This window comes from Oratosquilla oratoria, chromosome 12 (assembly GCF_046742065.1).
Source record: "Oratosquilla oratoria isolate Oo_2021 chromosome 12, ASM4674206v1, whole genome shotgun sequence".
NCBI classification, from domain to species: Eukaryota; Metazoa; Arthropoda; class Malacostraca; order Stomatopoda; family Squillidae; genus Oratosquilla; species Oratosquilla oratoria.
Window position 1 is genome coordinate 50,984,737 of NC_134788.1, and position 18,052 is coordinate 51,002,788.

At 39.4% G+C, this 18,052-nt stretch overlaps 1 protein-coding gene across 2 annotated transcripts in view; it reads right to left on the minus strand.

Moving 5' to 3' along the window:
- Nucleotides 1–16,207, minus strand: part of LOC143031721 (uncharacterized) — a 16,846-nt gene extending 639 nt beyond the window's left edge. The window contains exons 1-3 of one of the 2 annotated variants that reach the window (XM_076195930.1): nt 15,909–16,207; nt 15,044–15,136; nt 1–2,321 (exon numbers count right to left, since the gene is read on the minus strand). The exon at nt 1–2,321 is cut by the window's left edge and continues 639 nt beyond it. In XM_076195930.1, coding sequence (XP_076052045.1) covers nt 425–1,789 — 1,365 coding nt within the window. In that variant the 5' untranslated portion in view covers nt 1,790–2,321; nt 15,044–15,136; nt 15,909–16,207 and the 3' untranslated portion in view covers nt 1–424. Of the gene's footprint in view, nt 2,322–15,043; nt 15,137–15,580; nt 15,867–15,908 lie in introns of those variants that run through there. The other variant, XM_076195931.1, reaches the window with a different exon arrangement.
- Nucleotides 16,208–18,052: the final 1,845 nt, after the last annotated feature.

Here is an 18,052-nt window from a genome sequence, read left to right on the forward strand (position 1 = left end):
ACATACAAATATAGGAAATTGTACACTTACATTTCAAAGGTCATTGATAGATTCTCAAAAAAACATCTTTCTGTTTTGAATTCATTATTATAAAATCATACAATTAATCTAACTAGAACAATTCAATTTCATCTTGAAAGCCTTGCATGTGCACATTTTTCCCTTTGTGTACTAGTTGTAAAACATGTGTGCACACATATATGTGCAAAACTTTGAGGGAACACTTTTCATTGCACAGATCACGGTGGAATGGCTTCTCAACTGCGTTAGTAACCACGTGAAATTTGAGAGACCTCATTTGTAAGAAAGCTGAATTGCTGAGGTCATGCTGGAATGGCTACTTTCCTGTGAGGGTTATCTTGTGATATTTGAGGTGATTCTTTTGTGAGAAAGCTGCATCAAACTGGTCACATAGGAATGGCTTCTACCCAGTGTGGGTCCTCATATGCCTTGTAAGGCCACTCTTATGTGAGAAACCAGAATCGCACAGGTCACATGGGAAAACCTTCTCTCCAGTGTGCATCCCCATGTGTCTTCCGAGAGAACTCTTTCTTGAGAAAGCAGAATCACAAACGTCACACTGGAAAGGTTTCTCTCCTGTGTGGGTCCTCATATGCAGTGTGAGAGAACACTTGATTGAGAAAGCAGAATCACAAACGCCACACTGGTAAGGTTTCTCTCCTGTGTGGGTTCTCATATGCTGTGTAAGATGACCCTTTCGTGAGAAAGAAGAATCACAAAGGTCACACTGGAAAGGCTTCTCTCCTGTGTGGGTCCTCATATGGTCTGTGAGATGACACTTTATTGAGAAAGCAGAATCGCACAGGTCACACTGGAAAGGCTTCTCTCCTGTGTGGGTCCTCATATGCTGTGTGAGACCATCCTTTTGTTTGAAAGTAGAATCGCACAGTTCACACTGGAAAGGCTTCTCTCCTGTGTGGGTCCTCATATGCTTTATGAGACAAGATTTTCGTGAGAAAGCAGAATCGCACAGGCCACACTGGAAAGGCTTCTCTCCTGTGTGGTTCCTAATATGTTGTGCGAGAGAATTCTTTTGGAAGAAAGCAGAATCACAAAGGTCACACTGGAAAGGCTTCTCTTCTGTGTGGGTCATTATATGCCTTTTATGAGCAATCTTTTCTGAGAAAGTAGAATCACAATAGTCACACTGGAAAGGCTTCTCTCCTCTGTGGGTCCTTATATGCCGTGTTAAATGATCCTTTCTTGAGAAAGCAGAATCACACAGTTCACATTGGAAAGGCTTCTCTCCGGTGTGGGTCCTCATATGCTGTGTGAAAGAAGCCTTTCTTGAGAAAGTAGAATCACATATCTCACACTGGAATGACTTATCTCCTGTGTGGTTCCTAATATGTTGTGCAAGAGAATTCTTTTGGAAGAAAGCAGAATCACAAAGGTCACACTGGAAAGGCTTCTCTTCTGTGTGGGTCATTATATGCCTTTTATGAGCAATCTTTTCTGAGAAAGTAGAATCACAATAGTCACACTGGAAAGGCTTCTCTCCTCTGTGGGTCCTTATATGCCGTGTTAAATGATCCTTTCTTGAGAAAGCAGAATCACACAGTTCACATTGGAAAGGCTTCTCTCCTGTGTGGGTCCTCATATGCTGTGTGAAAGAAGCCTTTCTTGAGAAAGTAGAATCACATATCTCACACTGGAATGACTTCTCTCCTGTGTGGCTCATCATGTGAAATCTAAGGTGATTCTTTAGTGAGAAATTTCCATTGCACTGGTCACATTGAAAAGGCTTCTTTCCTGTGTTGGTCACCATATGCTGTGTGAGAGAACCCTTTTGTGAGGAAGAATTGCATAGGTCACATTGGAAAGGCTTCTCTCCTGTGTGGGTTATTATATGCTTTGCGAGATCACCCGTTCACGAGAAAGCTGAATTACACAGACCACAATGGAATGGCCTCCCTCCAGTGTGAGCTATCATATGAAATTCGAGGTGCTTCTTTCGTGAGAAAGCACAATTGCACAGGTCAAAATGGAAAGGCCTCTCTCCTGTCTGGGTCCGCATATGCTCTCTGAGAGAATGCTTTTGTGAGAAAGCAGAATCTCACAGGTCACTCTAGAAACACTTCCTGTGTGGGTCACCACATGGTCTTTGAGGTGACTTTAAAGCCATTTGAGATCACCTTTTTTTGAGAAACCAGAATCACACAGGCTACACTGGAAAGGCTTCTTCCTTGTGTGGGTCATCACACAATATCTAAGATGACTTGTGATATAGCTGTGCTACAGATGTCACACATTGGGTATCTACAGATAGCTCTTCCAAAGAAATGGTGATGGGAATTCTCCTGGAAAAAAAAATGTAATTGTATGATTGATATCAAATTCTTTGAAAATCTGTAATACACGGTAATAGGTTAGTGAATGTTTCATACACAAACCATTTCATTCTCAAGTCCCTTTGTACCTAAACAGACACTTTGTACTTGCCAACACCTAACATAAAATAGGTAGTAACACTAAAAGATATGGTGCAATGATATATTGCATTCTACTTATTAGAAATGTGCTGATAATCATCCAAAATCTACTTGCTTATCCACCCCACCATGATCAGAATTACTCAAATTTTGCTCCATCTTTTTCATGCCACAAGATCTGGAAGTGGGGGATGGCCCAGCTGGCCACTGCATAGCATTCCATGTTTGGGCTCACAAGACCTGAATCTAAACATTACCTACTCTAGGAAGTTCATCTCATTTGAACAGAATGTAAATAAAATTACTCTACAAAATTGTAGAGGTTCTATCCTTTTTTTGTCACATTTAGTAAGTACCTGTCTGTCTAATAGAAACCATCAGATATACCTACTAATACAATATCAACAATCATGATGTACTCAGGTAGGAACTGTAATCAAAGGTACAGTCCCATTAAATGTGGAAGTAACAAGAAGACAACATATAACATGAGAACTAGTGCTTTAATATTTTCACCTTACAGATCATTTAAACACAGAGGTATTATATTCACAAACCCAGTCACCTCCCAGGATACCTGTGACATCTCCCTAACTGATTGTGACTGACACTTGTGTGATAATAATGGGAAAAAGAAAAAAAATCTGCAACCTTTATTTGATATAAGTATCATCTCAGTTTAGAAGGTGTCTCTTGCATAGTCAGCATAAAGTTGGACGTTCTGAGAGCTTTGGTCTTATTCAAGCCTTTCCCACATCAATGCTTTTCAAATGGGAGCTTACCATATGAACACTTTATTCATGCATGTACCAAGGGCTTTTTCCACCTTACAAGGGAGGTAGCCAAAGTCAAGGACATAAATCCACTCTCAACCATTTCATTCCCACATACTCTATTCCCATTTACCACCCCTCCCTCCATCTTTTCTTGGCCCCTCCTAGATGATGGGTCATCCCTGCATCTCGCCCATTGCCCTGGGCCAAAAGCAATACAGCAAGACACAGCACATCCACAGCAAGGCCACTTCATTTACTCAGCAACCTCCCCTGCTTTCTCCATCCCCTCACGCAGAAAAAGAGACGATGGGGAAGAATCCCTTCTGGCTGCACCAACATATCATTCACACACACACTCTCTATCCCCGATCCCTCACCCACTCCCTTCCATGCATCACAGCATCATCTATACACAACCATTCTCCACTCACCCCTACCTTCTGCCTTCTCCCTTCTTTCCTCGCCCATTCTTTCCATGTGTCCAAACTATACCAATACTCTTTCACCAACCCTATCTCCCAACTCCTTTTCTAGCCCAGCTCTCCTCCTTGTCAGCACCTATATCCAGTACACTGGTTGGACAGTGGCTTGTGTTGGGGGCTTAATCTGGCAACCATGTGTTTGTTTACATTGTAGTGAAACAGTGGGAACACCCACCATTATAATGACCAGTTTACTATTTTCAGAATTTCCACTACATGAAGTTGATATGATGCGTGTGTATACAGATGATATTGATATGACCAAACAGATAATCAATGACCAATAACAACAGCAGTCAAGTGGTGGTTGGTGACACACATCTCACTCTGTTTACAGCGCCCCAACCCTGTCCCATTTCTATGACATAACAAGTTCAGAGTATGAGACAGATTCCTCATTCTTATACAACAGTTTTTACTTTATCTTTTCTTATGGGTGCAAATTGGGAGCTGTGGCTATAAACAGTGTCATCAGTGTCTTTCCACATGTTTGGGGTAGCTTACATGTCAATTACTTGTCAATCTCCTCCTCTGTAGTGCAGATGCCATTGAGAAAAATTGCAGGTAGCAATTAATAGGATCTCTCAGTGTACTACAATTTGGGTATTTCATTTCAAAGACTGAGGCCATACACTTTTCCAGACCCTGCGGTGTTCACCCTGATCCAGACCTATATCTCTATGAAAGAAGAATATCTTGTGTAGAGGAAACTTTCTCCCTGGGACTAATATTTCACAGCTGCCTGACTTGGATACCTCATCTTTGTTATGGTAAGGCTACTGGTATGAGGGCACTGTCACTCCTTACAATTTTGGTACATATCTCTTGAGGCACTGAGAGGCAGATAGACCCTCCTCCTATTGCACTGAACAATTATTCCAACTTGGAGTGTGGTTGTAAAATTCATTGATCTGCTACTGAGAATTGGTTTCATATGTTGAACTTTGTGCATCATGCTGGTGCACAAAGCCATCTGTTATCATGCTAGCTTTAAGAATTATATTTACTCTTCCAGTTTCATCTAATATCATCTTTAGCAACTTGTAGTGTTCTCTCTGCTATGCAACATTTTACTCCCTTTCGTCCCCTTGTTTTATCACTTTTTGAGTGGCTCTACCTACTGCAGCATAGAGGCTACCATGTTGAGTTTTGCTGGGTCCCAGCACATGTAGGAATCTCAGGGAATGAAAAGGCCAACTGGCTGGGTAACAAGGCATGATACTCAGATTGCCCATTCCAACCCCATTCCATTTCATGACATGTACTACATTATATGGCTGACACTTCTTAACAGTTGGCAGATCAGGTGTTATCATGTTCAGTGCCGAAGAGGTACAATCTCTACTTAGTAGAATTGAAGCCTTGGAGGATGCTGTTAAGTGCCTTAAAGAGGAGAATCGAGTTCTCTGCTCAAAGGCCCATAATACGAAAGACAAAATTAACAATGAGTATGGATGGAATACGGTGAAAAATAAGATGCGGAAAAGTGGAAAAAAGTCCTCACCAGCCCTGCTGAAATGCAAGAACTCATTCCAAATACTGGCAAATCTGCAGGAAGAAGAAACTAATGAAATCCAAGAGAAGAAGGAAAGGGCAGACGCTGGATCCCTGCCCACAGGTAAGATTTTGGTAGTAGGTGACAGTCAAGTGAGGTATTTAGACAGGGTTTTCTGCGACAAAGATAGGAAACATATGACGAAGGTGTGTTTCCCCGGCGCGGGCATAGGAGATGTTAGAGATAGGATTGAAGAGTGTCTAGTAGAGGAAGGAAAGGACCCAGTAGTTTGCGAGTGCCGGAGGTAATGATATAGGTAAGTTAGGGAGTGAGGAATTATTTGCGCAGTACTGGGATGCGCTAGACAAGATTAGAAAAAGGGAGGTGTTCCTGTAGTATGTGGAATCCTTCCGAGGCGTAGAGTTGGAGGCATGTGGCATTCCAGGGCTATTGCAATGAATTGCAGGCTAGCAAAACATTGTAAGGCCAATGGATGGGCATTTGTCGACAACTGGGACCGCTTTTATGGTAAGAATCACCTATACACAAGGGACGGAGTGCACTTGTCTCCCAGAGGATTTTGGCTCCCTGCTGAATCCCTTGAGCGAGAAGTAGGCATCCTACAGGGTTTTTTTGGGTAGATTACGTGGGAGTAGGGGGGGAAGTATCGGAATATAGTTTAGGCAATAGAAGCAACTTAGAGAAGGACTGTGTACAGAATCACCAAAGCAGGTGAGGTGGAGGGAAGATAAACTTAAAGTTTACTATACAAATAGCAGGAGCATAATTAACAAAATTTATTTTCTGCAAGGTAAAGCATGCATAGAAAATTTCGATATTATAGCTATTACTGAATCCTGGCTCAACATGACTGATAAACATTTCCTTCTGGAAATAGAAGGATATAAGTTTTTTCATAAGGATAGGGTTGCCAGGAATGGGGGAGATGTAGCACTTTTCATTAAAAATACACTAAACTGTATTATCAACAATTCTATTAACGAAGAGGACTGTACAGAATCTATTTGGGTAGAGATTATAGGCAAGAATAAGAAAGTTATTATTGGCATCTTGTATGGACAAGGTGCAGGGATAACCCATCATCCAGGAGGTGCTAAGATGAGAGGGAGGGTGGAGGGGTGTGGAGTGTATTCAGGGATGGAATGGTTGGGAATGATTTTATGCCTTTTCCTTTTTGGCTACCTCCCTTGCAAGGGGGAAAAAGCCTTGGTATGTGTATGTATGTATAGACCTCCTAACCTCAGCATTGAGCAGACTGATCCCCAGATTCATGAAATTCACAGAACGTTCCAGTACAAAAACGTTGTGATCATGGGAGATTTTAATTATAGAAACATTGACTGGGAAACTTTAATAGGAGATCATGAAGCAAAGAAATTCCTAGATGTGGTACAGGATAATTTCCTAAAATAAATTAAATAAGTGATTACCGATCCTACGAGGGGACGAAATACCCTGGCCTTAATTTTAACAAATAATGAGCACCAAATTAGCAGCGTAATAGTGGGAGATAGTCTAGGGTCTAGCGATCATCAAGAAATAAGATTTAATGTTATTTGGGAAAAATTAAAAAGTACGAATAACGTTCAAGTACCAGACTTCAGGAAAGCAAACTATGACAATATAAAAACCTATTTGAAATTGAATATGAAATATCATGGGGATATTTCGAACATTCTTGGTTCTCGGAGCGGGGCTGGGAGTGAGGTCTGGGTCACGGAGAGTAATATGCATACCTTAGGTCAGGTCATTTGGGGGTGAGGGCCCAACAGTCAGGTCAGCGATTTAAAAGAAATGTATAGCAATCTAACTGATCTAATTATTAATGCACAAAACACATTTATCCCCCTAAAGTCAATAGAGAAAAATAGTAATACTCCCAAATGGATGATGGACAGATTGAAACATGAGATCGGAATGAAAAGAGGACTTTATGTAAAAATAAAAAATGGGGAATCACACCTTAGATCAAGATATAATGAAATGGCAAAGCTGGTTAAAAGGAATACACATTCAGTGAAACGTAATTATGAAATCAAGGTTGCCAGTCAAGCAAAATCCAACCCAAAGGGTTTCTTTTACCTCTAAAGAACAAAAAATAAAGAAAGAATATGACCAATTAAAAATGATGAAAATGTCATGATAGAATCAGAGGAAAAAATCAGTGAGGAGTTTAACAATTATTTTCTATTGGTGTTTACTAATGAGAGGTTAGATAAAGTGCCTGACTCGATCTGATTTTCAGAGGGGATGAAGAAAGTAGTCTATCTAATATCAGCATTAGTAAAGAAGAAGTAGTCAAGCAGATTGACAGACTTAAAGCTACAAAATCTCCGGGTCCAGACGAAATTTTTCCAAGAATGCTTAAGGAGTGTAAATTTGAAATCTGCGACCAGTTAACTGAAATATTCAATAAATCGGTAGACACTGGTTTTGTTCCAACTGCTTGGAGGCAGGCAAACGTTGTTCCTATTTTTAAGAAGGGAGATAGATCGTCTATATGCAACTACAGGCCAATCAGTTTGACATCAGTTATAGGAAAAATGCTTGAATCAATAATAGTTATCAGACTCAGAGAACACATCGAAGGGTAAATTCAATTCGTGATTCACAGCATGGTTTCTCCAAGGGTAAGTCATGTGTGACTAATCTTCTATCCTTTTACAAAGTATATAAGGCGTCAGATAACAATGAAAATTATGATGTTATTTACCTTGACTTTAGCAAAGCGTTCGACAGGGTGCCACACCAGAGACTACTAAATAAAATCAAAGCCCATGGGATAGGAGGAAAAGTGTTAGAATGGATTAGAGCTTGGATTAGTAACAGAAAACAGTGGGTCACCATAAATGGAATAAAATCTAGGTGGGGCAATGTTATTAGCGGGGTCCCCCAGGGCTCGGTTTTGGGTCCCTTGTTGTTCATTATGTACATAACTTAGATGATGAAATAAATAGTGATGTTAGTAAGATTGACTATGCAGTACAGTTTTGGTCTCCGTCCTACAAAATGGACTTCAATTCACCAAAATCAGTACAGAGAAGAATGACCAAAATGATACATGGACTCAGAAATTTGCCTTACGAAGAGAGGCTTAGGCACCTAAACTTACACTCTCTGGAAAGACGCAGAGTGCGGGGTGATCTAATAGAAGTGTTCAAGTGGATCAAAGGCTATAACAAGGGTGAAGCAAACAAGGTCATCATAATAAAACAACAGGGTAGGACTCGCAGTTATGGGTATAAACTGGACAAATTTAGATTTAAGAAGGAAATAGGCAAGAATTGGTTTACTAATAGGGTGGTCGATGAATGGAATAAACTTAGTAACCATGTAGTAAGCGCTGAAACTATCAGTTGTTTTAAAAAATGATTAGACAACTTTATGGATGGGGATGACAGGTGGTGATGGATACAGAGGTGCCTAGTGTAGGCCTTATGGTCTTTTACAATCTCCTTTATTCTTAGATTCTTAAGGGTTTGATAACCACCACTAAGATGGGGGAGATAAACTCTCTTGCTTTCTGTCCATGGACACACAAACCCTGTGCAAGGGTGCCACTCAAAGACTGCAATGACCCGTCTTCAGATGGGCCCCACACATCTCATACATAGGTACCTCATGTCTCAGGAAACACAACCATTCTGTGATGACTCCTCAGTCCCCTTAACAATGCAACTCTCTAGGAGAATGTCCCTGTCTGGTAGACCTGTGAGAGCACCTCTTCCATTGTCACAGCGAGGATGAAATATTTTCCATTTCATAGATACTAGGAAAGGAAGCTTCTTTCCTGGGACATGAGGTATTCATGTTCATAGAGAATGTTGGCCTTTTAAAGAAATTATACCTTCACTTTGAATTTTTCTATTTTCAATTCAGATAAGCTCCACACAGAACACTTATAAAACTAGAGGCCATCCTAACACAATCTCACAAACAAAATATACAACACAGACATGCACAATAACACCAAAAGATGGCTGGCCAATCATTTGGTAAAGCTCCCCTTCCTGTATGATACAACTACGTAAATATTCTCTATACATTTTCATCCTTTTAAATTTATTTTTGTATTTAAATATTTTTAGAATGTACTTAAAAGAAGTGTTTGTGTTTAAAGAATGTGGGAGGGATATTTTAAGGCTTAGGTTATAAACACTAATATTTTTGGGCATTTCATATTGCACATTCTCACATATTGCGACCAGTTTTCGATTGTCAATCCCAAGATTAACATGCGATGACTGAAAATAATAGAATATGCTTGGTTTAACAGAATAATCCCCTAGTTATTTTACATTTCTGTTTCATGTGGATTCTGCTAATTAGGGACTTGTTAAAATGGGCTTCTAGTACAATTTGAAAGGAGACTTGATGAATTCTGGGCAAATTAGGAGACGAAATATAATTCTGAATTCTTATACTAGCGGACACAGATAGTCAAGGTCAGTTAAGGGAGGACACACAGGACACATCAGAGGCCTGACCTACCCTACCCGGAGGTGATATGGACATGTAGGTCATATGACCTGCATCCAGTATCTACATACGACTATGTAAGGGAAGGTATAACTGCTCATAGTATAATGCAATGTCTTGTAATTAATACAACGTGGACTTCAGGAGTGAATATCAAGATTTTACTTGCAAGAATATTATAAACAGTGCACAGTGAACTTTGTTCTTGATTTCCATACAAAGGAGGACAAGATGGAGCCCCATTCCCCAATAAGAATGTAAGAACAAAGTAAGAAAACAGGATACACACACCGAAAAACATAAAGGTGCTTGCCACTTTTTTTTTTTATCTATTCACTACTGACACTACTAAAAATTGCTACCAATGCTTCTTCTCCGTTAGTACAAACATAGGTGTTCCCTTGATCTCAGCAAAAAAGTGCTGGCTTGTAGCTCTTCCACTACCCTTTTGTTCAATCCGACATTCGGTGCCCAACTGCATTTACCTAGCTGTATTTCACAGGAAGGGGAGCTATGCTCGTGGCATCCTGTCTTCATATTTCATTTTATCTAGACCATTTTTAAATTTGTGTATCGTCTTTGCACACACCACATTTTCATCTAACATGTTCCAAACATCTATTGCTCTGTGGGGTAAGCTGTTCTTTTCAGGTCTCTTCTATAATTGTCTTTTTTTTATTTTCTTTCCGTGCCCTCTTGTATCTCTATTATCTCATTTTATTAGATCCTCTAATAAATTGGAGAAAAGTGGGGGGGTGAGCCAGTTTTTGTTTGCTGATGACGCTGTGCTTGTTGCAGGATCAGAGGAGGGATTGAGAAAGTTAGTGAGAGTTTGAGAAGGTGTGTGAAAGAAGGAAGCTGAAGATAAATGTGGGTAAAAGTAAGGTGATGAGATTTACAAGGGGAGAGAGTGACAGCAGGCTGGAAGTGAGTATTAAGGGTGAAAGACTGGAGGAAGTGGATAGTTTTAGATATTTGGGTGCGAATGTGGCAGGAAAGGGAGGAGTGGGGGTGGAGGTAGAATGTAGATTGAGAGAAGCGAGTAAATGCCTTGGTGGATTGAAAAGTGTAATGAGAAATAGACATCTAGGAATGGATGCTAAGAGGAGGTTACATGAAGGAGTGATTGTGCCAACAGCATTGTATAGGGCAGACACATGGAACATGAATTAGGAAGAGAGGAGTTTGAATGTGTTTGAGATGAAATGTCTGAGATGTATGATAGGGGTTACTAGGCTGGATAGAGTGAGAAATGAGGAGGTGAGGAGGAGAACAGGGGTGGAAAGGGAACTGGGAGATAGGGTTGGTGAAAGAGTATTAGGATGGTTTGGACACATGGAAAGAATGAGTGAAGAAAGATTAGTAAAAGAAGTATGGAAGGCAGAGGTGGAAGGAGTGAATATGAGGGGGGCGTCGTAGGATGAGATGAATGGATAGGGTGAAAGGGGCATTACAAAAGAGAGGAATGTCTGTGGAGGAAGGACAGGAAAGGACAGAAGATAGGGGTGAATGGAGAGGGGTTGTGTATAGATGATGCTGTGATGCATGAGGGGGAGTGGGTGGGGGATGGGGGGTGAGGAAGTATGTATGAGAAAAATTTGATGCAGCCCTAAGGGATTTCTTCCCATCTTCTCCTTTTCTGCATAAGGGGACAGAGAGGGGGGTCGCCGAATTTATGAAGCGACCTTGCTGTGTCTTGCAACACTGCTTCTGACCCAGGGCAGTGGACAGGATGCAGAGATGACCTGTCATCCAGGAGGTGCCGCGATGAGAGGGTGGAGGGGAGTGGAATATATAGGAGATGGAATGGGTGGAAGTGGTTTCTATGCCTTTTTCTTTTTGGCTACCCCCCCCCGTGTAGGGGGGAAAAAGCCCTAGGTATATGTGTGTATACTAGATCCTCTCTATCAATAATTTCTATGCCTTTCATGATTTTATGAATAGTAATCAAGTCTCCTGTCTTTGGTCTTTGCTCTAATGTCTGTAGCTCAAGTTTTGCCAGTCTCTCCTCATGTGATAGTTCTGAGAGCGTTGGTGCCAATTTCGTAATTGCTCTTTGTATTCTTTCAAGTTTTGTTATACACTTTTTGTACTTGGTGACCACGTCGTCACTGCATACTCCAATCTTGGTCTTATCAAAGTGACTAGTATTTTCTTCACCATTTCTTCATCCAGGTATGTAAATGCCACTTTGTTCTTACTAAATTACAAGTTTCTCCACAAAATTTGTTTATATGTTTCTAAGGGGCCATATTCATAACAATGACTACCAGGTCCTTCTCATATTCTACTTTTTAAATTTCTTCCTCTCCCAATTCATATGATCTCACTATTCATTTTTTGCTTCTTCCAAATTCCATTATGCTACACTTCTTAATATTGAATTCCATCTCCCACTTCCTACTCCATTCCCATACTTTATTGAGATCACTGCAGCAACTCACAATCTTCTACAGTGTTAATTTTTTTCAACAATTTTGCATCATCTGCAAAGAAGCTTGTATAACTTTCAATTCCTTTATCTATATCATTAATATATATAGCAAACATTATTTGGGGCCAAAACTGTTCCTTGTGGAACTCTACTAATCATTCCATCCCAATTAGAATGTCTCTTATCACCACTCTCATTTTTCTTTCATGCAAGAAGTCTTCCCTCCAATTCAGCAGTTTGCCTGTATTCCTCCTGCAGTTTCTAATATCTTAAGCAATTTCTTATGTGGCACCTTATCAAAAGCTTTTTTCAGGTCTAGAAATGCACAATCAGCCCATCCATCTCTTTCTTGTATTACATCTATTAGCCTTGAATAGAAACACATCAAGTTTGCGATGCATAATTGTCCTTGTCTAAATCCAAATTGCCTCAAATATAGTACATTGTTTTTCCCAAATGCCTTACCCATCTAATTTTGATCATTCTTTCACAAATTTTAGCTACCATACTTGTAAGAGAGGCCAGTCTATAGTAAGTAGGGTCTCCCTTGTTTCTCCCTTTATATATTGGTACTATATTTGCTCTTTTCCAATCTTCTGGAACTTTTCCTTCTTTCAATAAACTGCTTATTAGTTTGTCCCTGCATTCTTTCAAAATCCAGTTTGCCATTTCATCTTGTTCATGCTGTTTTTTGACATCGAGATTACTCAAGTGATTCATTATTTTTTCCTTGTTACTTCTATCTCTTTCATTGGGAGGACTTTCTCTTCCCACTCGACATCTCTAATTTGTATGTTCTCCCTCATAAACACCGATTTAAAATGCTTGTTCATAATTTCTGCCATTTCTATTTCCTCTGTGCATTAGACTCCTCCTTGTCATAGTTTCACTAATTCTTGTTTGTGTTTCAGTTTGTTGTTTACAAATTTATGAAATAGTTTTGGTTGATCTTTACATTTTTTTATGACATCCTTTTCGTATTTTCTCTTTTCTTCTCTGCACACTTGTACATATTCATTTCTATAACTAGTATATATATTTTCCATTTTCAGGTCTTCTGTCTTCTTTCCTTTTTATCCAAGTTTTATCCCTTTTGTCTTTTAACTCCCAACATCTTTTGTTGTACCAACACTTTACATATGCTTTTTCTTGTTTTTGTCTTGGAACATACTTTTCCACACCTTCCTTATCAATTTTTGTCAAAGAAGAACGAAATGGCATGCAGTGATTATCTCAGAGAAAATACTAAATTTGATAGGGAGAACCATTTTGCCAATTTTTATTTAATTTCCCATGTTCCTGGTGATCCCAATGTATGGTAGATGCATCAGGAATGAACCCATTCAACGTGGTTGCAATTTTGCAATAGAAGAAGGCATGTTCGAAGATAAATTATGTAAACTTGTTTTACTTTGGGAGTTTTTTTCTGTCTTCCACTAGTACACAGATGGGGAGCTACATATCAACATTTGTCTCTCTTCATTGCTTGGTTATAGTTGGGTTAGGTCCTAAAAAGTGCTGTACAATGTGAGAGCATAAAAGGCGCCAGCAGCTGATTGAACAAGGTAGATTTCCCCTTAAGGTATGTAACTACTCCAGATTACTGCAGAATTACAATTTAGAATCTGTGTTTAGGAATGCTACAAATCTCTAACACTTATATTCTTTGCAGATTCTTTCTAACTTTTTGGCAGCCATGAACTGGTATCCCCCTCAGGCATCTGCACTCATTTGAGGTTACTATAATTTGTACAAAGTAATTTTGTATCAAAGCTTTACTAGAAAGATATTTGAAGAACAAATATGTAAAAAAAAGTTAAAATGCGTGCAATGGATGTCAAAACCGTCACTAACTTTATCTAACTGAGGAGGGACAGGCACTTGTTTGTCAGTTCCCATGGAGACCTGTTGCCACTGTGCCTCTATTATATTTACCTAATTCTAGTTAGTGTATCTTTGGATGAAAGAAGTAACAAAAACAATGTATGCAAACAGAGAAAAAAAAAAATGTATTTGTACTGGAGTAGGTTAGGTATGAATTCGATTGGCAATTATCTACCGTCATGCAATTACTCCAAAGTTTAGAGTAATTCCATGACAGTAGAGACTTAACTCGTATGATTAAAAAAAACAACAACAACATTTTTTAACAAAGACTAAAAAAATATTAGGTAAAAGTTTAGAAGTACACATCTATGTGATATAGTAATAGTAAATTAAATAATGATATTGTAAATTACATACCTAACCTAACCTGCATTTAGTAATGTGGTACCTGTAATTCTAGAGGGCATCAGGCCGTCAATGTGGTCTCCCACCTCCGAATTTATTAAAACAAAGATGGTGCTGAAAGGAGTCTATGCAACTTTGTTTGTTTATAGCATTTAACAACAGTTTCTATTATCAATTTCCACCAAGAATAGCGTGTACTTTGTTGACGTATTATAAGTTACATAATTATTTCATTTTCTATTACCATATCGTGTAGGTGTACACTTCTAAAAATATATATATATATTATACACAAAGCATCAAAGACAGCCTATTCTGATATGAAAATGCCATTTGAGGATCTGCAGTTTTTTGGGAATAGTACAATTACACATTGCCAAAGACTTTCGCAATGTGTAGTAGGCAGTGTAATCAAACGGGTGAATAAATAACTGGGTTCAGATGATTGGTCTCCTCCCACTCAATGTCTGGATAACCAATTGCCCATTTGTGGCTGTTCATATGGTAAACTTCTACCAACTCTGTTTGGGAGAAAATATGCCTCTTGAATTAAATATTTGAAAATATCAAAATTTAAGTCTTCTTAAAGAGCCATGCTATTTTTCTTTTCTTTTCTTTTTTCCTAGTTCACCTCAAACACAGAATTCAATACAACAATTAAGTTTTGTTACCTGATATTTTGAAATATGTTTCTATCCTCCCAGTCAATGTCTGGATCACCAATCGGCCGTTTATCTGCTCGTACGGTAAACTTCAACCTCTGTCTGGGAGAAAATATGCGTCTTGATATTTATGCCGTTTTCTGATTCACCTCCCTTAAACAAAGAATTCAATACAACAATGAAGCTTTGTTACCTGATATTTTGAAATATATTTCTATCTTTATGTATGAAAAACAGGAAATCAGCGTCAGTAGCTCTTTCTCGCTCGTGGTTTGTCCTTCAATAAAACAGCGTATTTATTTACCATAACGTTACTCGCAGTAGTTAATAGATCACCTGCATTCAGTATTTAAACAACATTAAATATGGGATAGTATAACGTTTATTCATTAATCTTGGTGAAAATCAATAACAGAAAAAGTTGCTAAAAAGAGATACACCCATGACTGCAGCCGTGACGAATGCTTGTCTTGATAGATGGGGAAGTCGATGCAATTAGAAAACGATCAATTGTTCTAACCTAACCTGCATTTAGTAATATGATACCTGGGCTGTGATGTTGACGGCTGGTTTTGGCATCTGATCGGACTGCAGGGTGTAGAGGAGTTTTATAAATTCAAAAAAAGTATGAGGTTTAGCTCCATAGTATTGTTTATATAAAAATAAGTCACTTGGAGTTAGAGAACACTCAGAACATAACAAAGTGTACAAACAACATTGGCGGGAATGGACTGACATGGCATCACGAACCTACCGTCGCATCTCCGTTTGATAGTATATTTGGTTATAGCATTTTTTCTTTCTTTTTTTTGTTTACTGATTTCCGCCAAGAAAAACATATATTACGTTGATGAATTTGTGAGGTACTTAATACTTGGTTTTGTTGTCGACGATCCCATTCCTTCTGAACACTCGCAGCAGCAGTTAGAGAACACTCTGAATATAACAGTGTACAAACAACATTGGCGGGAATGGACAGACATGGCATCTCGAACCTACCGTCGCATCTCCGTTTGATAGTATATTTGGTTAGAGCATTTTTCTGTTTTACTGATTTCCGCGAAGAAAAACATATATTACGTTAATGAGTTTGTGAGGTACTTGTTACTTGGTTTTGTTGTCGACGATCCCATTCCTTCTGAACACTCGCAGCAGCACGGTCCCTTCGTTCTAGTTTCCCTCCCTTCATAACTTCTAATACTAGTCCCTCCCTTCCCTTTCACGAACATAGCTACGCCCCACGCACAAACATCAACACGTAATTTTTCTTCGACTAAAATTCACTTCATTTCTAACTTTCGCATTTTAGTTTACTTCCCACTAAAGCAGCGGCGGCGCCAGGAATATTTAGTTGGGGAGGCTAAGGGGGGGCTGAGCAAAATTTTGGGGTGGCTTATAGTAATATAATTTCTGCGTTAGTGGCAATCCAAAAGGCGTAGTCCAAGGTCCGCCATGGGGTCAAAGGGGCCGGCCTAGGGTCCTTAGTGGGGTCCAGGGGCACCGCCCTGACGGGAGCTTTGTTAGGATTTTTTGTTGGGGGCTGAGGAGGGACTTGACATGTTGACGAGGGGGTGGTCTCAGAAAATAAACTCAGATGATCATTCACGAACACCTGAACATGGGAGGCATACCATGCTGTTTTGATCCCGGTAAAAAATTTGATTTTCTAACTTCATTTAGCTATTGTTCGAGTGAGGTATATCGAGTGTCCAAACCCACAGCTGGAGGTCTATTATTATCACTTCACCGAGCTGCTATTCCACTTAGGTTGCAAAAAATTACACGGTACTTTGGGCATGATTGTAATCAAAACCGCCTTTACATGCTCTGCATTCTGTGACTAGGGTTTCTTGAGCTGGATTAAATGTCTATGAATGGGGATGTATTGTCTGTCAAATTTTACCGTGACCAATTCATCATGCAGTACATGCCATAGGAAATTCAGGGCCAATGTTGAAATTCAAAAGCTTCTTATATAGTATAGTGGGTCCTGGCATCTGATCACCCTTTTAACCCATGTAGCATATACGTCTGTGTAAATTGCTTCATGAAACATTACTTGGAGTAGGCTATATTTCTTCAATTATCGAATAGACAAAGATTGAAATAAAAACAAAAAGGTTTTACGGTTTGTAAAACATTTATATGAATGAAAATGAAATTCATATATAGCTGAACAAACTTTTGAAACATAAGCACTTCCCTAGCTAGCTAGAAACTATTTACATATTTCGATAACAAAAATGTAATCCTCTTGCTAAACTTAACTGCAAGTTGTTCCTTAAGAATATTTTTGAAAACATAGAAACACATGTTTTCTTCATTCAGTGTCCTTCATATGAAAAAGCCAGTAAATCCTTGATGTTTTGACAATTCATGGATTTCAACCATAAACAGATAAAGTTAAGAGAGAGAGAGAGAAACGATAAAGTATCTCGGGAAATACATCGTTCTACCCAAGATCTATATATATAGACCTTGGTTCCACCCAAGATCTATATACACCAGGTCTAACCGTTTGAGATGTTCTGCGCAGCTTCTGACGTCATCTGGCTGCTTCCGTTTTCTCTTTGTGAAACACTGAAGAAAACTGTGAAGCGCCAAGGAAGACTGGAACTATTATATTTCCCCCCCGTTATCTCTCTCTCTCTCTAGCTCATTGCTATTATCAGTGTGTGTGTGTATGTGTGTGTATTTATATAGTTGTATTTTACGGGAAGGGGAGATATCGTCGTGTGTACTTATATGTGTACACGTTCACATGTAATCACTTGGTCTTTGGATCACGTGTTGGACTCGTGATCGACAGCTATTTCCCTCCTGAAAGAGAGCTCAGAGCTCGTAGGTCCGATCTATGGGCAATGCTATGACCTTTCACACACACACACACCCAACTCCCCGCCCACGAGAGTCAGAGTAACGACTCGAAGCGCAGCAGTACCGAAATAATTTCGGCCCTGGGCAGGATTCGAACCAAGAACTGCTGGCCACTATCGTGGCAGTTCAGCGCTCTACCAA